The sequence below is a fragment of the Carassius gibelio genome, chromosome B18 (assembly GCF_023724105.1).
Source record: "Carassius gibelio isolate Cgi1373 ecotype wild population from Czech Republic chromosome B18, carGib1.2-hapl.c, whole genome shotgun sequence".
Taxonomy (NCBI): domain Eukaryota; kingdom Metazoa; phylum Chordata; class Actinopteri; order Cypriniformes; family Cyprinidae; genus Carassius; species Carassius gibelio.
Window position 1 is genome coordinate 27,271,230 of NC_068413.1, and position 22,566 is coordinate 27,293,795.

Genomic DNA, 22,566 nt, shown 5'->3' on the forward strand with positions numbered 1-22,566 from the left:
ATTTCATGATCTTCAACAACATCACATGACTTATAAAGCAATTACAGTGCAAACCAGGATACCAGGTGTGTATACATTGTTTATTCATTGTGTATACAAGGTTTGTTATGGCAAAAGATTAGGTGATCATACTAATTTTAATGTGATAAACAGATGATGTGCATTTAAAGAAGTCAAGAAATGCAATGAAGCGAGTTGGTCTGAAGACAAAGAATGTTCAGCTGGCCAAAACTCCCAGATACCATGGTAAGCTTGTGTTTTAACTTATCTAAGGAACTTAGCACAATCAGCTTTATAATTTTATTTGCAGATTTTGAATGTCTTATGTCTTTTCTTGAAAGTAGTCAAGAGTCCACTTATTCAGAAAGCTCTGTGTGTCAAAACATCTGGTGAATATGAAACACTTTTTCTCTCAAATTGAATCTGGTTAAGCTAATTTGATCATTCTAATTCACATTGTTCAGGTGACTGTCTGGATGATAACAATGAAAGCCCTGATGAGTTATTTAAACTCAAGCCAGCCCAACCCAGTATTCTTAGGTGAGACAATAGATATTCCCGTTAACACATGCAAACACATCACAAGGTACCTTATAAGAGAATTTTGTGTCATGACTCTCACAGATACTCTTCAGGAAAATGTGGCAATGCATGAGGATGATCATCCCAAAAGCTCTGCTTCTTCAGGTGAGTTATAATTTAATATAATTTATTGTGTGTGCGTGTGTGTTTTTTATTTTTATTTTTATTGTTTTTTTACATTGTACCAAATGTCCCCACAATTAAAGTGAACCACCTACATGTGCATTGTGGATAAAACGATCAGGGGAAAAAACGGTTTAATTAATGTAGAAAAATAAATATAGAAACAATATAACTGATTTAGATAAATGCAATTTCACTGACCTTATATATGTAATTTTGATAACAGGGAAGGAACCAAAGGAAACAAAATGCAAAGTCACCATGGAGAAATTGTTTTGTATGTGATATATCAATTAGACATTATTTATTTATAAAGACATAAAACATCCTTTGCTATATAACAATCTAACTTTACAATTTTTCAGATCTGAATACTAAGATACTCCAACAAATTAAAATGCTGGAACAGAGACAAGCTGTCATCATGAATGACTTGGCAAAAGTTAAGCCTGTTCTCATGAAGCGGGCAGAAGAAGATGCCCATGAGGAACTTTTTAAACAACAACAGTGCTCCAGCTTTGAAACGTTTGAAGCCTTCTGTCAGAGGCTTGAAGAAGACAAAAATTATCAAGAGCTTTATGTTAGTACTACTATATAAATTTAGCGTTTATTTTTACAACAAAGCCACAGTTTTTTTTTTGCAGCAGATACCATGTAAAATAAATGTTGAAGCCTGGTATATTTTAATCATGACAATATTATGTATGTTTTTGTCAGGTACACTATCTCATCCATACTCACGGCACCTCCAATATAGGTGAGATGGTGAAAGAGGCTTTAATAAGCATAGTGTCAGACAATGTTCTCTGTCTGTATAACAGAACGGGGAAAGATGGGAAGAAGGTGTTGCCACCTGTGCTCCTGACATGTTTGAAAAGTAAGTGTTTAAGTTTTGGTTTGTGAAGCTGGATGCTGCTATAGAAATTGTAATGTTAACACCTTGCTCTTTGTGTTTTTAGAATGTGTCAGGTCTTTTCACAAACAAAATGAAATAAAGGTGAAGAAGCTAAAAGTAACCACCAGAACAACACCAGACGCGGAATGTATTCGCCAAGTAGAATTTTTTTGTCCAACGCCAAAACCAGGCTGAAAAGGAAACCAAATAAAGGAAAAAGCTGACTTTTTGTTTGATTGTTTTTATTGATGGAAATAAGGAATGTGGGTGTAAAAGTTTGAGTTAACTGAATCATTTTAGATAACAGTGAACTAACACAATTATTGCATAGTGGTGTTATATGGTGATCTCACAGTATGAGCACACAGTGACCACAGTATGAGCACACAGTGATCACAGTATGAGCACACAGTGAGTGTGATGTGACCTCATATTTCCACCACAGTATGAGTGCACTGTGATTGTGCAGTCACCTCATGCTGTGAACAAAGTATGAGCACACAGTGAGAGCTCTTTGTGGTTACACTTTTAGTTCACTGTGACACTCACATTATGACCGCACCATGAGAATATTGTGAGCTCATAGTGACATCATTGTGAGATCAAATTGTTGACTGGGCAATTACAGTTGTTTTTATTATTGTACATTATTCTCCTCAAATGCTCTCGAAGTTAGAAAAGTGTAGTAGTCTATACCAATACCTCATGTAACTTTAGAGACGGTCCCTATATTTGCGAATATCGAACATCCAACGTCAAGCCAACTTTATGCCCGCTTTTTACTTTTTTTTTTTTTTTACTTTCTTCTGTTTTCTTTCCTCTGCAACGGATGGTTGATGTCTTTTAACCAGGCATATATGTCCATCCATCAATTATGAACATTCAGCCGCAAACATGAGGTGCGAGCGTTTACAAGTGTGGTCGGGGGGAATGACAAGGTTTTTTTTTTTTTTTTTTTTTTGAGCACTGCCCCCCAGGGATTTGCTGCCCTACACAAACTGTGTACTCTGCATATAGAGAGCGGTGGTACTGCCTAAAATGTAATGTTTCTGTTAATATTGGGGGCTGAAATTCTTCAAGATTACATCTTCCTTGGGGAGTCCCTCAAGGTTCGATTCTTGCTCAAATTCTTTTCTCCCTTTATATGTTACCGTTAGGAGCAATTTTTCACAAATATAAAGTGTCATTCCATTGCAACGCTGATGATACGCAGATTTATTTGCCTGTGAGTGAGTTCAAACTCAAATTAAAATTCAAACTCACTTGACACTTTATTAGCATGCTTACACAATGTTAAAGAGGGGGTGAAAAGCTAATTTTCACTCAATCTCCTGTTAATCTTGAGTACGTATAGAGTAGTACTGCATCCTCCATATCTCCAAAAAGTCTTTAGTTATATTATATTTATTAGAGAAAGATAGTCTGTACTGATTTTTTCCGGAAAAAAACACGAGCGGCTGGAGGCGTGACGTGTGGGTGGAGCTAAAGAATCACGAGCACGACTAGGATTTTGCATTGAGAGCATTTGGAAGCTGTGACATTACCATCATCCAAAACAAACCATGGCTAACAGTAAGATTCAGCCGTATATTTTTGATCCAGAATCAGATCTCGAGGCTGAAATTGAACAAGAGCAGCAGCAGCAACGACTACAGCAGGACGTCTCTATGTAGTATATATTGAAACTATATATATTTGCTTAGCGGTTTTGGAAAGTGACTAAGTTCCACATTATGTCGTTTTTTTTTTTTTTTTTAAAGGGGGGGTGAAATGCTCGTTTTCACTCAATATCCTGTTAATCTTGAGTACCTATAGAGTAGTACTGCATCCTTCATAACACCAAAAAGTCTTTAGTTTTATTATATTTATAAGAGAAAGATAGTCTGTACCGATTTTTCCCGGAAAAACACGAGCGCCTGGAGGCGTCACGTGTGGGCGGAGCTAAAGAACAAGCACGAATTATGTCGATTGCAAGTGTCACAGGTAGCAGAAAGTGCAAGTAGCGATTGCAACTGACATTGTAATTTAGTTTATTTTTTTCTTGTCTTCGCCACCTGGCTACTGTTGTAAAATGTTGGGAAATTCGAACAAAATAAAAAAATCAATAAAATAAAGAATAAAGACTGCAAGTGATGTCACTAGCGCAAGTGCAAGTGTCTGAGAGTGCAAGTGCAAGTCTGCAGCCAGACCCTCTTGCAACTCCGTTGATGCTCTGTAAAAATAAACTCCATCCACTGGTCCCTTAATGCTGTTTTTTTTTTTTTGGTAATCTGTACAGGGTTGTCTTGCCCTGGCAACCGAAAACACACTTTGGTGACATTTCGCTCTCTCACACTGGTCAGTGAATGTCTCTGCTCTGGTCTATGGGCACGCACGCGCTCTTCTGGGAGAAGTGCCCTTAGGACCCATATAAGGAAATTCTGCACCATCTAACGTCACACGGACCCATACTCGAAAAAAACTTTCCGAAACTTGTGACAAACCGGAAGGAGTATTTTTGGAACAAAAATACTCCTTCAAACGTACAACTTAATTTTTGAAACTTTGTCCATGTTTAGCATGGGAATCCAACTCTTTAACAGTGTAAAAATCTCAGTATGCATGAAATAGCATTTCACCCCCCTTTAAGGATTGGATGGCTGCAATTTTTTTAAAGGTTAATGAAAATAAAACTGATGTTATTGTGTTTGGCCCTAGAAAACATGAGGTGCTGCCGTGCTTGAAAGCAATTTTTTTGACTGGTTTTGTTAAATCTAATGTAAAAAAAAAAAAAAGGATTTGTTCTGGATAGTGATTTAAAGTTGGACAGAGAAATTAACATTGTGGTGAGATCTTGTTTTTTTTTTTTTTTTATCTATGTCTGCTAGTTAAGACTAAACCATTTCTATCTAGTTCAGATTTTGAGAGAGCAATTCCGTCCATTGTCTTTTCACGAATGGATTATTGTAATTCACTTTACTATGGAGTTGACGTTCGAGCACTCACGTTTACAGAAAATCCAAAATACTGCTGCAAAAAATATCAAATCGACAAAGAAATATGAATCTGTGACTCCGTTATTAATTTCATTAAAGTGGCTGCCAGTACGACTTAGAATTGTCTATAAAGTCCTGGAACTTGTCTTTATGGCCTTGCAAAATATAGCTCCTGTGTATTTGTCCGGTTTGGTGACAATCTACACCCCCTCTAGATCCCTGAGATCAGAAAATCAACATCTGCTGTGCACTACCAGGACCAAATATAAACATAGAGGTGATAGAGCTTTCTCTCGAGCAGGCCCTAAATTGTGGAATGTCCTCCCTTAATCTATTCGCTCTGCCAAATCCTTACACATGTTCAAAGCTGTATTAAAACAACATCTTTTAAAATCAAATGGAGAGCATTTTTAATTGGGTTAATGTTTATTTATGTTTATGTGAGGTGGATATGTCTACCTCTGTCAACTCCTTGAGTTGTATTAAACTGTGCTATATAAACAAACAAACAAACAAGAGGTTTTTTTTTTATGCTATCCCATCTCCACCCCAATAATTAGTGCCGTTTCCTTCTGTTTTTGACAAGACATACAGGACAGTTTTGAAGTAGCGCCATAAATGGGTTAAAGCAAAAAAAAAAAAAAAAAAATAGATTTTTTTTTCCTCAACCAAACCCCATTCCATTCCACACTCTGTCACACCCATGACCAGCATATTGTTTTGTTTTCTCTCCTCACTCGTCAATAACCACGCAGTGATGTACTACGAAATCCACCTGCATGTCTTCCGGTTTACAACAGTCAGCAGATGTTAGAAAAAATTTTTTTATTAGGCTTATAAAAATTAGGCAAAAATGCTTGGATTCACTACAGGTGAATAAAGGCCCCCTGTAGTGAATCCATGCATTTTTGTGAGATAAATATCCAGATATCAAATGTAATAAACAATTTTTTTCTATCTTCTACTGACTGTTGTAAACCGGAAGACATGCAGGTGGATTCCGTTGTACATCAGAGCTGCGTGGTTAGTGGCGAGTGTGGAAAGAGAACAAAAAAAAATGGTGGTCACTCTAAAGAAAAACGTCAGAGGATTTCAAAATAAGCCAAGAGTTTTAGTTTTTCCTTTGCTAAAGTAAGGAAACTTTCTTTGCTTTGCTCCTACATTTCCAGAGGCTCGCGCACGCAACACATACGTATTCCATGTTCTTCCTGCATTTATCTTACAAGAACACATGGATTCGGTAAGGGGGCTTTTATTCACCCTCGGAGCCATGTGAGGGACGTTTTTTACAGATGTGCGTACTTTATTTAACGTCTTCTGAAATGTTGACAACAAACACCCGCTTAAACCCATTGAAAGGCTTGGAAGAGCAAGGACAATTTCGATTGGATTATTCTGAAAGAAAGTCACATACACCTAGGATGCTTCGAGGGTGAGTAGAAGTTGGACGAATTTTCATTCTCGGGTGAAATAACCCTTTAAATAACTGAAATAATGCCTTAAAATGTACCTGAACAGCCAACTGGTGGCAGCAAGTCATTGAATTTTGTCACTGAATCATTCATACAATTTATTCGTTCGAGTGGCTAATTTAGTCTTTATAAACGAGTAATCATGAATCTATGACTCACTGACTCACTAGATTCGTTCAAAAACGTGCTTTTTGAGGTGTGTAGCGGCTGAGTTGTTACTTTATTTTGAACTATTTTCGTTGATGAAATAGAGCAAATCAGGCAGTACTTGTTTATTGAAATATATTAAATCAATGTCACATTTGCAAACTCCCTTAATAACTATTAAAAGCTATCACTCTCCTTATCGCGATCTGGGGGTGCACAGAAAATGAGAGTGCACGAGTGAGTTCTCAAGACTCAAAAGCGCCAAAATTCAAGTCCTGCTCTGTGATTTCTGTCAATAACCTGACTGTGAATGATGCAAGCTGCGCTATGTTTTCAGTGAGAAGCTGCAGCCATGCATCCCCAGGATTTTTGATGTGCCGGCAGAACAACAACATCATACTACATGTTTTCCCCTCACTTTTTCCTTTTGACGGAAATCCATTGTAGCGATGTAAAACTTTAATCCCTGCATAAACAAAATGTATTTTAAATTAATTCAAGCACTTTCAAGGACCTTGTTTTCAAGTACTTTCCTGGCCTTGAAGCCATATGTCTGAAATTTTAAGTACTTTCAAGAAGTGTGGGAACCCTGTGTAAAATACGGGACAAATCGCATCCCATAGTGATTTGATACAGGATGGATTTTTTTTTTACGGGATGATTACGTATTTTAAGGGACAGGTTACAACACTACCCATAACCCTCAGGTCTCAGATCTACCTGTAGAGTTAATTTCTAACCCAGATCAAACACACCCATATGTAATTCAAGTGTTGCTAAAGAACTTAATTATTTGGTTCAACTGTGTTTGATTAGGGTTGGAGCTGAACTTTGCAGGAAGATAGATCTCCAGGGACTGGACTGGGCACAACTGCTTTAAAATATGCAGCCTTAGGATGTGTCTTTCGGTTTGAAAAAGCACACTTCCTTTTGAGTCCACACTTTCATGTTGTAATCCAATTTGACTTTCAGGTAGACATCTGCTGCAGAGCTCATTTCACTGCCAGCTTGGCAGAAGTGAGCAATGAGGGCACACAGTGGCTGCAATAGGGGTGCTTTTGTTTTGAGCACCCTTCTAAAAGCTAAAATCACACTGCAGGCATTGAAAGACCACAAATGCACATGAAATATGCTATTTGGAACGATGTCAATGTATTTATCATTATGTCTATAGTTTGATCAAGTCCAGTATATTGTGGGCGGGAAACCTTTGACCCTGAGAACAGGGGTCCGTTCTTCGTACGTCGCTTATTACATCCGAGATCAAATGACACATCCAAGATAATATCATCGAGCTAATCATGATCCGGCTAATTGGGTTCTTCGAACAAATCTGTTGTGTATGATTAGTATCGCTGGATTGAGTTATCTGAGATAATTGCGTGTTCATGTGTTGGCTTAAAAGGGGAAATGTATCGATACTCGAAACCATGATCAGCAGTGCAGCGATTGGCTGGTGGCAAGACGGCAATGTAATGACGTCATATAATTTAAAACGACACCCGACGAAAAACTTGACAGATTTCTGGACTTTTATAAGGAAACAGCCAAGCAAACAAAACTACATAAATGTTATAATAGATACATATTTTTATTTTATTAGAATTTTTTTCATTATTCCCAATTAGACTATTTAGATTCGCAATTTATAATAGTTGTGCAGTCTTTACATTTTTATTTCAATGTAGAAATTATCTATTCATTTCATTTTATATTTGGACAGATTTGTTACATGACAGCATTAATGAAAGTTTCTTAAGGGTCAATATCATGTTATCTGCATCTGCTGCACTCCATCAAGCCACTCTTATAATAGCAGTCATCACTCAAAATAATGCACGACTCTATTATCTCTATAGCATGTGTGTAAGACTCTAATACAATTATGAAGTAATAATTTTATGACAAATAAATATTTCGTGAGTAAAACTGGCTGTGTCTATAGTAGGCTGTTTTGGACTACACAGCATTTTTACATTATTTTTAAATATTTTTTTTAATGATTATTATTTTTAATTATTGTCCCTGGATCAGTACGATACTCTTGTAATAAAGTAGCGGTGGTAGCAGACATATTTTGACTATCAGTTCTGGTTAAAAAGAAACGATCTAATCCTGTTTACATGAAATAAGCCTGCTCCCGAGCAGGTTTAAGCTTACGGACCTGTTGCTACGACAGCAGCTCCGGGATGAGCTTCGAAGAACCAAATGATCCAAGATCATGCCAAATCGTCAACATTGAAATCCAGCTAACTGAGTTAGCGACGTACGAAGAACAGGCCCCAGGTATGCAGTTCTCTCTGACCCAATGTTTACAAACATCCCTAGTAGGATTCTACTTAGTTCCCTTTTGACAATATTACGATTTTTGAACTCCAACTTAGTTGTTGCTATTGATGGGAGAAACAAAGTTTTTAAAAACATTTTTCAATCAGTTGCACCAATTGCTTTAAAAAATGATTTACTAATATACAAATATTAAGTTTCTGTATAATGAATATTAAATTGTAGGGCTTGTTCGGTTTGTTTCTTGCAGAGCTTATTTAATCAGACCAATAAAAGACTAGTTTGATATGTGGCCCAAATCACTGGTTCAAAACAAATGACAATTTTAAGTAGCACTGTCTATATGCATATAAAAACCTTTAAAGCTCCTATGTATCATAGAGCAGAACAGATTTTCAGAGAATTTTGTCAGTTTGATGGGAACAATCAGATTTATTCTACAGAACTTATTTTTTCAATGTACATGACAGTGAATTTAACATTAGACATCAAAGAAACAGTTATAATCCAACGAGCACAAAGGACAATGAGTTTCATTTTTTATTTGAGCAAGTTTAACTTCCTTGTTCCTTGTTCCTTGTTGAGTAATGGAGGATTTCAAAACACGACCTGTTGTTATGAATATAGACATTTCAGGATGCCATTCATTTTAGAGAAAAAAAATGTTGCTACATTTCAAAAAGTTGATTTGTAAATGAAACACCACAGCATTAGGTTATACATATGCACAACACATAAAAAGGAAATTAAATTTGGCAATATTTTATAGATAAATTATTGAATTAAGTACATCGTGAGTTTATTGTACCAGATAAGACATAACTATATACACTCTCGAGGTAAATATACACAATGTATTAATTTTTTACAGCAACCCAGTAAAATGATTTTATTCTTCGATGATTATATTGATGATAAAAAAATCTTACACAAAAATTGCTCCTCTATTAATAGTAATAATATCTGGAATGTTTCAAATTTATCAAGAGTTACACAGCATACATATTATAAAATAAACATGGTACGAGTCAGTGCTAGCTCACTCTCTGTCTTGATGCAAGTTTTTACTATAATCTCATAAATGTTTCATATTAATACAGTTACTTTTTACTGAAGCCTCCTTGAATAATAGGTTACTGTTTTCACAATGGAATCCTTACTCATTGACGGTCACAGACATGGGATTGTCATATGCAGCAGTCTCTAGTTTATCTGCTTTCTTCCGGCGGAGTTCAGGAGGAGGCCGAGGTGGAGGGTTTTGAGGAGGTTCTTTGATGCTATCCCCAACACGCTTTGGTGGCTCTGTGCGGGGCAGTATGGGCTCCCAATGCTCTCCGTGAATAGCTGCCTGTGATGCCAAAGTTCAAATTCATGTATGAAATCAAAGGCCACACAACCAAATGCATCCAAAAATATATATTGTCCAAAGAGTTCTTCTCCAAGGGACAGTTCTTGAGTCAAATGAAATAAATGAATGATACAAAAATACTGTGGGATGGATCATCATATTACACTCACATAATCTGTAATCACATCAGTGGTCAGCGCAAAGAATCAGATGCAGACTGTAGAGACGTGTTTTTAAAACTTAAATTAACTCAAAATCCTGTCGACATCTACATCATTCATACTTGTGTCATTCTTAAATGTTCTTTCTTCCGTGGAACACAAAAGGGTAATGTGAGAATGTGCGTATGAACTGCTTTTTTAATATTCCGGTGCTTTTCAGCATTTTTGAAGATTGAAGATATCTGTCCCCTTTCATTTTCATAATTTAAAAACTTTTTGCTAAACACCAAAATAATCATATGGGTAAAAAACAGAATTTTCATTTTGGTTTAATGTGAAAAAGGGGATTTTATAGCAAATGAGCATGAAGCAATTTTTTTTTTTTTTTTTCCTATCTTCTTTTAGTTACAGTTGTATTCACATTCATGTTGTTTTTCTGGAGTTCAGATGAAAGAACACTGAATTGGAATATGAACTTACTGAAAGATAGATTAAACTGGCAATTCCTAGGCACACACATCCCAGAACTGTGGCTAACATGAACCCCCCTGGAACACACAGTCTGCAAAGTAAAACACACAGATTCAGACATATGTGTGCATGATTTCAAACACAAGTAAGATGGTGTCTTATAGCCTATGACAAGAGAAGGGACATGCATGACAACACCTAACTGAAATACAACAGACTTACGCAGCGTGCAAGAATGCTCTGACGTAATAGTTTCTGGTCAGGGGTCCAAAAGCCTTTACACAAACTGTGAAGCAATACTGACCACTGTAATCAAACAGAAAAGCTTTTCATGTGAAGTTTATAATTCAAAGCACACAAAGGAAATCTTCATAATTCAAATGACTCATTACAAAATATTTTGCAGAGGATCATTGATAGCATGTTGGAATCACCAGCCTGCATTTCCTGTATAACAATGTACAGTCTGAAATCAGTTTGACTCATAAAACACTCACGTTCTCTCAACGCTAGTGCCTTTGCCCCGTTTGCTTCGTGGATATTCAAGCAAACACACAAAAACACCGGCAGCACTATCACAGTCAAGGATATAAATGAGTACGCTAGAAATACAATGTTACTTTACCAAATAAATGTGTACTTTCTAAGTCAACAGACTAGAAGAACAAATGAGGAAATGAGATGAAAATTAGGGGCAAATCAGAGTTTTGCACATTTACAGGAGAAAGCCCTGTATGGGTTTTAAGGATACATTCCAAAAGCTGCAAACTGCCAACCCCTGAATTGACCAGCCACCCCGACAATACCACCAGTCACATAAACTGCAACAAAAGAGAGAAAAAGTTAATTTCATTTCCTCATTTCCATTTCCTCATATTCACACTAGCTTGCATTAACTTAAATATTATGTTTTAAATGTAAAAATAAATACAAATAAAATAAAGCCATCTTTGTAAATATTATTTTACATTTAACTTATTAGCTCAGAGAGTGAAAATCAACTTCTTGCTTTCAAAGATAATAAAAGAGATTAACACACATTAAAAAAAAAAAAAAAAAACACTTGAATGATAGCTGCTAGATTTATAGTTTAAACCTATGCTGTTTGTATTTTCGGTCTTCTCTTTAGAGTTTTACATATATATAGTCACGACACTATTCGAGAAACATTAATGTAAGTAATAATTTAGTGCTTGTTCAAATGTTTTAGAGCGCCTGAAAAACTAAACGAGACATAATTAGAGTATATGTTCTTACTGAGTCCAGCAGCCAGAGCTTGCTCGTTTGCCCACATCGCCCACTCAATTTTCCCCATGATCACTTGAGCGCGTGCTGACAATGATAAATGAACTTTATTTTCAACTTAATTCTATAAAAGAAAAGTAGGAAGTGGCCAGCGTCTCACAAACCCAGCCCTTTCGTTTCATCACTTCCTTTCACTTGTTCTACGTTTCTTCAAATTATACAGTGAATTCTTCAAAGGAAATAAAAGCGCTAGACTGGACACGTTAATAAAAATAGTTACCACAAGAGGCGGGACAACAGCAAACAGGAACTTCCTCGTTGGTCAGATTCCGATTCCTGTTGTTTTTTTTTTATTATTATTTTTCGATTCGTGTTTTTTAGATTGAAGGATCCTTATCTCACTATGATTGACTGCAGGATAGGTCGTAGAATCTATCCTTCTTATAATACAAAGATTTATTTTTAAATAAAATAAAATAAAAATTAAGATATCATTTTGTATGCATTGCCAGTGAAATTAGTAATAGCCCACAGCTCAGCAGGGACATGCGTTTTGATTAAATTTTGTACAACAGTTTTCTTTTCTACTTACAGTTAACAAAATAATCTATATCAAATGGATCCAAGGTTTTTTTTTTTTTTTTTTTTTTTTTTTTTAAGAATTAAGTTATTCATTGACGTTTTAAGTGTTATAAGTGCATGTGTTATCGTTCAGTCTGTACCTGCTATATGGTGTATCCTGCTTATGTGGAGAGAATCTAAATAAAATGAGTGGGAAAAAATATTTATAAAGGACAAAACCAAACTGCCATGTCATTGTTTCATTCTTTAATAATGGCACGTCAAAATCAGGAACAACAAAAAATATATTAAATTAAATTAAATTAAATTGCGACTTACAGTGCATTCAGGCTATCAATTTTTACCTATCATGTGTTCCGGGGGAATCTAACCCCCAACCTATACATACATACATACATATATATATATATATATGATAGGTAAAAATTTAAAGCCTGAATGCATATATAGGACCCTATTGGAATTGCTCCGTTTATTAGGGCCCGAGCACCTCGGTGCAAGGACCCTCTTGTATCTGCTTTGTTTATTAGGGCCCGAGCACCTCGGTGCGAGGACCCTCTTGTATCTGCTTTGTTTATTAGGGCCTGAGCACCGATGGTGCGAGGACCCTCTTGGAATTGCTCCATTTATTATTATTATTATTAGGGCCCGAGCACCGATGGTCCGAGGACCCTCTTGGAATTGCTCCGTTTATTAGGGCTCAAGCCCGAAGGGGCGAAGAGCCCTATTGTTCCCCTAAGGATTATTCTTATTAGGGCTCAAGCTCGAAGGGGCGAAGAGCCCTATTGTTTCCCTTAGGATTATTTTTATTATTATTAGGGCCAGAGCAATGAAGTGCGAGGACCCTATTGGAATTGCTCCGTTTATTAGGTCCCGAGCACCGAGGGTGTGAGGCCCTATTGTATCTGCTCTGTTTATTAGGGCCCAAGCACCGAGGGTGTGAGGACCCTATTGTATCTGCTCTGTTTTTAGGGCTCAAGCCCGAAGGGGCAAAGAGCCCTATTGTTCGCCTAAGGATTATTCGTATTAGGGCTCAAGCCCAAAGGGCGAGAGGCCTATTGTTTTCCTTATTGTTCTCCTGGTAGCTCCGTGTAGCTGTTTTTACTTAATTTTTTCTCTAGAATCGTTATCTTATTATCACTCTCTGTTTTTTTAAAGTGGTAAAATATAACTTAATTCACACCATATTTCTGATATTATCGATCAATCTTATCAGATTAACTTTGATCGTTCACTTTTATTTTATATCCGTGAGTGCTGTACACCTGCAAAGCGTTAGCACTCGTTAGCTTGTCATTAGCGTTTTCTTTTCTCCTCTCCCTCGCTCCAGTTTTTCACAAGTTCATCAAACAACTGCAGTAAGAATATTTCATCAAGCACGGTGAGTAATGGCTTCTCCTGCTATCGTTATTAGCACCTCTTGCCACATGTACAGTTTATCTATCTCTTTCGCTGAAGAGGGATTCACATGTGATAAATGCAGGGAAATAGTTAGGCTGACAGAGAAGATTTCAGAATTAGAGACACGCATCCAAACTTTAATTGATGACAGTACGAATATTAGGGCTCTAGATACAGCTTTGGATGCGTCTAGCTCAGGGATTCCTGTACATTATTCGGTTCCGGAAACAGACCCCCTGCAGCAGGGCAACTGGGTGAAGGTGAGGCAGCATAGTCGTGGGTGAAAACACCGCTCTTCTGTTCCGATCAAAACATTAAACAGGTTCTCCCCACTCAGTGATGCACCCACTCAGAAACCTGATGAAAGTGCTCTAGTTATTTGTGATTCTATTGTACAGAACGTGAATATAGAGACACCAGCAACCATAGTCAAATGTTTACTGGGAGCCAGAGCACCTGACATCTTGGTAAATGTAAAAGTGCTGGCTAATGCTAAACGTAAATACAGTAAGTTTGTTATTCATGCCAGCGCAAATGATGTTCGACTTCGCCAGTCGGAGATCACTAAAAATAACTTTAAAGAGGTGTGTGAACTTGCAAGCATGATGTCAGACACTTTAATATGCTCTGGTCCCCTCCCTGCTTACCGTGGTGACGAGATGCATAGCAGATTGTCATCACTCAATGGCTGGATGTCTAAGTGGTGCCCACAGAATAACATAGGTTTCATAGACAATTGGAGGAGCTTTTGGGGCAGACCTGACTTGTTGAAAAGAGATGGTCTTCATCCCTCCTGGGATGGCGCCACTTTTCTCTCTAGAAATATGGCAAATAGTCTTAGTGTTTATACTTGACTAACTGGGGCCCAGGTCAGGAAGCAGACAGACTGGCTAAACCGACCGTCTGCTAGCTGCCTCCCGTCACAGAGGTCAGTTAATTCTCACCACATAGAGACTCTTTCACCTAGATATCACACTATAGAGACTGTGTCTGTTCCCCAAACTAGAAAATACAAAAAAACGTCCAAACCAAGTTAAGATTAACAATTTAATTGAGGTTCAACAAGTAAAAAACAGAAGCAATATGGATAAACAAATGATAAAGCTTGGCTTATTGAATATCAGATCCATTTCTACGAAAACACTTTTTGTAAATAATATGATCACTGATCATAATATAGATGTACTCTGTTTGACAGAAACCTGGCTAAAACCTGATGATTACATTATTTTAAATGAGATCACCCCCCAAAATTACTGTTATAAACATGAGCCGCGTCTAAAAGGCAAAGGTGGAGGTGTTGCTTCAATTTATAACAACGTTTTCAGGATTTCTCAGAGGGCATGATTCAAGTATAACTCGTTTGAAGTAATGGTGCTTCATTTAACATTATCCAGAGAAACAAATGTTAATGATAAACCCCTGTTATGTTTGTACTGGCTACTGTATACAGGCCACCAGGGCACCATACAGACTTTATTAAAGAGTTTGGTGATTTTACACCCGAGTTAGTTCTGGCTGCAGATAAAGTTTTAATAGTTGGTTGTTTTTAATATCCATGTTGATAATGAAAAAGATGCATTGGGATCAGCATTTACAAACATTCTGAACTCTATTGGTGTTAGACAACACGTTTCAGGATCTACTCATTGTCGAAATCATACTCTAGATTTAATACTGTCACATGGAATTGATGTTGATAGTGTTGCAATTATTCAGCCAAGTGATGATATTTCAGATCATTATTTAGTTCTGTGCAAACTTCATATAGCCAAAATTGTAAATTCTACTTCTTGTTACAAGTATGGAAGAACCATCACTTCTACCACAAAAGATTTCTTTTTAAGTTATTTTCCTGATGTATTCAAATTCCTTAGCATATCCAAAACCTCAGAACAGCTTGATGATGTAACAGAAACTATGGACTCTCTCTTTTCTAGCACTTTAAATAAAGTTGCTCCTTTACGCTTAAGGAAGATTAAGGAAAACACCATGATATAATGAGCATACTCGCACCCTAAAGAGAGCAGCCCGAAAAATGGAGCGCAGCTGGAGGAAAACAAAACTAGAGGTATTTCGTATTGCTTGGCGGGAAAGTAACCTATCCTACAGAAAAGCACTAAAAACTGCTAGATCCGATTACTTTTCTTCTCTTTTAGAAGAAAACAAACATAACCCCAGGTATTTATTCAATACAGTGGCTAAATTAACAAAAAATAAAGCCTCAACAAGTGTTGGCCTTTCCCAACACCACTGCAGTAATGACTTTATGAACTACTTTACTTCTAAAATCGATACTATTAGAGATAAAATTGCAAGCATTCAGCCGTCAGCTACAGTATCACATCAGACAGTGCACTATAGACCCCCTAAGGAACAGTTCCACTCAATCTCTACTATAGGAGAGGAAGATTTGTATAAACTTGTTAAATCATCTAAACCAACAACATGTATGTTAGACCCTATACAATCTAAGCTCCTAAAAGAGGTGCTTCCAGAAGTCATAGATCCTCTTCTGACCATTATTAATTCCTCATTGTCATTAGGATATGTCCCCAAAACCTTCAAATTGGCTGTTATTTAAGCCTCTCATCAAAAAACCACAACTTGACCCCAAAGAACTAGACCAATTCTAGACCAATCTCGAATCTCCCTTTTCTGTCCAAGATACTAGAAAAGGTGGTATCCTCACAATTATATTCCTTGTTAGAGAAAAATGGTACATGTGAGGATTAGTACTATAGTACATAGTACTGAGACTGCTCTCCTTAGAGTTACAAATGATCTGCTCTTATCATCTGATCGTGGGTGTATCTCTCTATTAGTTTTATTGGATCTTAGTGCTGTGTTAGACACAATTGACCACAACATTCTTTTGCATAGACTCGAACACTTTGTTGGCATCAGTGGAAGTGCTTTAGCATGGTTTAAATCGTACTTATATGACTGCCATCAGTTCGTAGAAGTGAATGAAGATGTATCATATCGATCATAAGTGCAGTATGGAGTACCTCAAGGCTCAGTACTAGGGCCGCTACTCTTCACGCTTTATATGTTACCCTTGGGAGATATCATCAGGAAACATGGTGTTAGCTTTCACTGTTATGCTGATGATACTTCTTCGCGGCCCTATAAAAAACTAGATGACAAGTAATTTCTTACTGCTAAATTCTGAAAAAACAGAGGTGTTAATTATAGGACTTAAAAACTCAGCTTGTAATAACCTAGAACACTGTCTAAGACTTGATGGTTGCTCTGTCAATTCTTCGTCATCAGTTAGGAACCTAGGTGTGCTATTTGATCGCAGTCTTTCATTAGAAAGCCACGTTTCTAGCATTTGTAAAACTGCATTTTTCCATCTCAAAAATATATATAAATTACGGCCTATGTTCTCAATGTCAAATGCAGAAATGTTAATCCATGCATTTATGACCTCAAGGTTAGATTATTGTAATGCTTTATTGGGTGGTTGTTCTGCACGCTTGGTAAACAAACTACAGCTAGTCCAAAATGCAGCAGCAAGAGTTCTTACTAGAACCAGGAAGTATGACCATATTAGCCCAGTCCTGTCAACGCTGCACTGGCTCCCTATCAAACATCGTATAGATTTCAAAATATTGCTTATTACTTATAAAGCCCTGAATGGTTTAGCACCTCAGTATTTGAATGAGCTCCTTTTACATTATAATCCTCTACGTCCGCTACATTCTCAAAACTCAGGCAATTTGATAATACCTAGAATATCAAAATCAACTGCGGGCGGCAGATCCTTTTCCTATTTGGCACCTAAACTCTGGAATAACCTACCTAACATTGTTCGGGAGGCAGACACACTCTTGCAGTTTAAATCTAGATTAAAGACCCATCTTTTTAACCTGGCTTACACATAACATACTAAAATGCTTTTAATATCCAAATCCGTTAAAGGATTTTTAGGCTGCATTAATTAGGTAAACCGGAACCGGAAACACTTCCCATAACACCCTATGTACTTGCTACATCATTAGAACAATGGCATCTACGCGAATATTTGTTTCTATCTTATTCCGAGGTCACCGTAGCCACCAGTTCCAGTCTGTATCCAGATCAGAGGGTCACTGCAGTCACCCGGATCCAGTACGTATCCAGACCAGATGGTGGATCAGCACCTAGAAAGGTCCTCTACAGCCCTGAAAAACAGCGGAGACCAGGACAACTAAAGCCCCAGATACAGATCCCCTGTAAAGACATTGTCTCAGAGGAGCACCAGGACAAGACCACAGAAAAACAGATGATTCTTCTGCACAATCTGACTTACTGACAATCTGAACTACTAGTTTCGTCTGGTCAGAGGAGAACTGGCCCCCCAGCTGAGACTGGTTTCTCCCAAGGTTTTTTTCTCCATTCTGTCACCGATGGAGTTTCGGTTCTTTGCCGCTGTCGCCTCTGGCTTGCATAGTTGGGGTCACTTCATCTACAGAGATATTGTTGACTTGATTGCAAATAAATGCACAGACACTATTTAACTGAACAGAGATGACATCACTGAATTCAATGATGAACTGCCTTTAACTATCATTTTGCATTATTGACACACTGTTTTCCTAATGAATGTTGTTCAGTTGCTTTGACGCAATGGATTTTGTTTAAAGCGCTATATAAATAAAGGAGACATTAAAACCAACATTCAAACCACCACTTAAATAGGACAGCAATCACTGTAATTGGAAAGAGTGGAACAATTTTTATCATTCTAAGCCAATCGAATACCTTATAGGAAATTAATAGCATGGTAAATAAAAAAAAGTATTTATATACACACATATAATGTGTGTGTGTGTGTGTGTGTGTGAGAGAGAGAGAGAGAACGGTCAAATAGGAAAAATTACGCATGTAAATTCAAAGTGAGAATTAAAATCACTCTTTTTTTTTTTTCTTCATGGACAACCAACCAATCACAGTCTTCAAAAGATTGTGTCATACATAGCAGCAGGGTCAACCCCGCCTCCTCACTAAGATGAAAGTTTTTGTCTTTACCTTACTCAGAGTTGCTCTCAGATCGGTCCCGAATCGCTCTTAAGCTAAGACTCCTACGTAAAACTTTTTAAGCTAAATTAAGAGTTTTCTGAGAGGATTCTTAGAATCTTTATGAATACGGCTGTATTTTAACCAAGACCTCCTGCCTCATGCCTGTCACTAGGGGAGCTACACGTTTCTTCACTGATGTTATACAATATCCTTATACAAATGATTTTTTTTTTTTTTTTTTACAGCATCTAATGCTTTTATTTTGCAGTGAAACACATCTAAGAAGATTAATAAAATCAAGTGTCTACCAGTATACCATCATGCATGATTGATATTCCTGGTTATAGTTGTTATAGAAAGGATAGACCATCACGAAGAGGAGGGGGAGTAATGATTTATATTAAGGATATTTTTAAATGTGCTGAGGTACAACTAGAAATTGCTGGATTAGAATGTTTGGCGTTAAATGTTATATTGTCCCCAAAAATGAATTTTAATCTTGTGATCTTGTATAATCCACCTTCATATGACATGTCTTTTTATAATAATTTAGAGGAAATGTTGAAGTTTTTAAATGGGCGTATAGAAACTGTTATATTTGGAGATTTTAACATAAATTGGTCAGACAAACATAGCAAGCAAAAACTGAAATCAATTATAGCAAAACACAAATTTAACCAGTTAATAAAAGGACCAACAAGAATAACACTCTCATTGATTTGGTATTTACAAATAAACCTGAACGGGTAATAAAAACATATAATCTTTTGACAGGTTTGTCTGACCATAACATGATCCTGGTTGTTAGGAAATTAACAAAGAAACGTTTGCAGAATAATTTTCATCAAATCTTTAAACCAGGAAAAGTAGGTATTCCTCAGAGCAAAATATTAAAATTTGAAAATAATATGAAAAACATAAATTGGGATGATGTATTACAAATTGGTGAATTGGACAAAAACACTGAAACTGTGATGAGAACTATTGAAAAAAACTATTCAAAAATACACACAACCGCTAAAATGTAGACAAAATGTATCTCTACCATGGTTAAATTCAGATATCTATCAACTAATGAAAAAGAGAGATATAGCTTTGAAAAAGTCATTGATTACAAAAACGCAGACAGATATTATACATTTTAAATCATTTAGAAATAAAGTAATTAGTGATATGAGGAAGGCAAAAACTGCATATTTTGAGCAATTGGTTATAGAATCAGGAGGAAATAGCTCATCTCTTTGGAAGTGTATAAATAAACTTTCTAAAAAGAGGGTACACAAAGAAAACCTTTAGTGGAGCTGAACATAAATGGTAGATTAAGTACTGATAGCACTGAAATTGCCAATGAATTTAATAGATATTTTACTCAGTCTGTGGAAGAGCTTGCTATGCGTTTTAAAACTATACAACTACCTCAAAATGTAATAAATGGCACACCCTCATCCTTTCATATTTCTGAGGTTGATGAACTTCAAATTATTAATCAACTGAATAACTCAAGGGCTAAAGAGATATTTGGAATGGATACTGCATTTGTAAAAACATATAGTGCTTGTTTGATAAAGCCCTTGGTAAATCTGATAAATTTATCAATTAGAGAAAATAAATTCCCTTCAAATTGGAAAACTAGTATTGTAACTCCAATTTTCAAAGCAGGATCAGCTGATGAGGTTCAGAATTATAGACCAATTTCTATTCTTCCTGCAATTTCAAAAATTCTGGAAAAATTGGTACCTGAACAACTTATCAATTATTTAGAAAAACATAATTTACTTTATTCTAAACAGTTTGGTTTTAGGCCTAAGTATTCAACAGAAATGGCAAACTGCTATCTCACAGAATTTATTAAGGAATCCTTAGATAAAGGTAATGTAGTAGGTGCAGTGTTTTTAGATCTCAAAAAGGCATTTGATACTGTGAATCATGAAATTCTCCTACACAAATTAAATTTATTTAACTTCACTCAGCAAGCAATGAATTGGTTTAGATCATATTTAGAATCCCGAGATCAGTGTGTTAATAATTCAAGATCAGCTTTACGAAATAATAATATGGGTCTCCCTCAAGGGTCAATTTTGGGCCCATTGTTGTTTTCCTTATATGTTAATGATTTTCCAAACTGTTGTAAGCAAACAAAATGTCAGTTATATGCAGATGACACAGTAATTTATGTATCTGCAAAGACTCCAAGTTTAGCCGCAGAAATATTAACAAATGAAATGATTGGTGTGACGCAGTGGTTACAGAACAGTTGTTTGACCCTGAATTGTACAAAAACTGTCTCAATGTGTTTTTCAATCAGAAAGAAGAAATGAGTGATTTTAATGAAATTTGATATGCATGTTAAGAAGCTATGTAGAACAGTCAAAACAAATCTGAATTGTTTTTACATGATTAGACCATATTTATCCTTGAAAGCAGCCAAGTTATACATGCATGCAATGATTTTTTCAAACTTATCTTACTGTGTGACTGTCTGGAGTCAGGTTTCTTAACTGACTATTAAACCTGTTAGATCCCTATATAAACAAACACTAAAAGTTTTGGATAAGAAACCAACCAGATGGCATCACTGTAGCATTTTACAAAAATATAGTTTGCTTAGTTTTGGAAATTTTATAAATTCATCTGTTATTAAAATGTTTTTTAAATGTTTAAACAATCTTGCGCCAAAGGTTATATGCAAATTGATATTCAAAACAGAGTGGTAGGGGGATCGCTACAAGAGGTGCAACTACACAGAACTGTATAGCACCACAGAGAAAAACTAAATTTGCACAATCTACATTTACAGTTCAAGGTACATTGTTATGGAACAGCTTGTCAGCTGAATTGAAAATGCAAACACAGTTGAATATTTTTCAAACAAAACTGAAAAAGTGGTTCAAACAAAAGCAGATATGTGAACATTGATGGTTGTACATAGACTTAGTTGTTTATTTTTTATTTTTTAGCCTAACCAGGGACTGGGGCTGCAAATTAGCCATTGGCTAGAAGCCTATATGTAGAGCATCGGCTGCATGAAACTGTAGCAATGTTATACTGCATTGTCCCTGTTAAATAAACTGATAAATAAATAAATAAGTGAGCCACAGAGATGGCATCGTCCAAGAGCACAGGCATGTATTTTTCTTTTCTGCATTAGTAAGAACACTACTAACTCAAAGAAAGTATATGTAAACATTTAAACATCATATACTAATAATGAACAAGAGTGCAGATTAAGTAACAAATATATAAATGGAAACCACCCAAGATCAGTAAACGATCTTTAACTATTACTGTATTCATTTTATATTAAGGGAGTTCATCCAGAGGCAGAGAGTGAACTTTGTGTCCTGAAACCAGAATCAGTTGTGAAGAATGGAATCAAGTCTACCCCATAAAAGGCTTACACAGGTAATTCACAACCGTTTTGTGTGTGCGTGCGCGCACACAGCTATAGCTTAATGTCTTCACGACTCATAATTTGTGTTCATTTCTTTAGGTCCCCTTCCAGTTGCTGATGTCTTGGCTTTTGGTGCAAAACTAAGTCAGATTAATCCCAAACCTTTGCTGCCACACATACTTGAGGACATGTCAAAAGTAGAGTTGTACCTCTTGGCAGTCCACTTTCATACCAATGTCCACCTATAGCTGCAGTTGTTCCTGATGTTAATTTTCCCCCACTACCTGTGCTTGGTTTTCAGTTTGGCTGTAATTTAAAATAGTCCAGACGGACGAGTGAATAATCCATCTCAAACATTCCAGTTTGGCCTAGTGGAGGTAAAAAGCACCTCTGCTGAAATTATTGCTCAGGTTCCATTTATGAAAATTCAAAGAGGACTAGCCAAATTTAAAGAGACCCATAAGTACTACTGGCAGGTAC

The 22,566-nt window shown here is 36.4% G+C and overlaps 2 protein-coding genes across 3 annotated transcripts; one reads left to right on the forward strand and one right to left on the reverse strand.

Annotated features, from left to right (window-relative positions):
- The first annotated feature begins 555 nt into the window (after positions 1 to 555).
- LOC127977416 (uncharacterized) lies at positions 556 to 1,818 on the forward strand. Of its 2 annotated transcripts, XM_052582319.1 has the most exons (5): positions 566 to 687; positions 932 to 982; positions 1,071 to 1,285; positions 1,423 to 1,582; positions 1,665 to 1,818. In XM_052582319.1, the coding sequence occupies exons 1-5, from the start codon at positions 612 to 614 to the stop codon at positions 1,793 to 1,795; spliced, it is 633 nt and encodes a 210-aa protein (XP_052438279.1). In that variant the 5' UTR covers positions 566 to 611; the 3' UTR covers positions 1,796 to 1,818. The 2 variants fall into 2 exon arrangements, with proteins under 2 accessions (XP_052438280.1, XP_052438279.1); XM_052582320.1 differs by lacking the exon at positions 932 to 982 and having other exon boundaries at positions 556 to 687.
- A 7,065-nt stretch (positions 1,819 to 8,883) lies between these two features.
- Positions 8,884 to 11,886, reverse strand: LOC127977418 (cytochrome b-245 light chain). Its single transcript, XM_052582322.1, has 6 exons — positions 11,718 to 11,886; positions 11,212 to 11,281; positions 10,958 to 11,032; positions 10,683 to 10,766; positions 10,470 to 10,551; positions 8,884 to 9,828 (listed from the first exon to the last, which is right to left on the reverse strand). The coding sequence occupies exons 1-6, from the start codon at positions 11,773 to 11,775 to the stop codon at positions 9,637 to 9,639; spliced, it is 561 nt and encodes a 186-aa protein (XP_052438282.1). The 5' UTR covers positions 11,776 to 11,886; the 3' UTR covers positions 8,884 to 9,636.
- Between the last annotated feature and the right edge of the window lie 10,680 nt (positions 11,887 to 22,566).

Bases quoted from the DNA above. Each gene is read 5' to 3' on its own strand.
- LOC127977416 (XM_052582319.1), top strand. From the start codon at position 612: ATGACTCTCACAGATACTCTTCAGGAAAATGTGGCAATGCATGAGGAT. The intron at 1,286-1,422 runs GTTAGTACTACT...TGTTTTTGTCAG, and splicing joins AAAATTATCAAGAGCTTTAT to GTACACTATCTCATCCATAC. The intron at 1,583-1,664 runs GTAAGTGTTTAA...TTGTGTTTTTAG, and splicing joins GCTCCTGACATGTTTGAAAA to AATGTGTCAGGTCTTTTCAC.
- LOC127977418 (XM_052582322.1), bottom strand. From the start codon at position 11,775: ATGGGGAAAATTGAGTGGGCGATGTGGGCAAACGAGCAAGCTCTGGCT. The intron at 10,767-10,957 runs GTGAGTGTTTTA...GTTTGATTACAG, and splicing joins GGCACTAGCGTTGAGAGAAC to TGGTCAGTATTGCTTCACAG. The intron at 9,829-10,469 runs GTAAGTTCATAT...TTGGCATCACAG, and splicing joins CCAGTTTAATCTATCTTTCA to GCAGCTATTCACGGAGAGCA.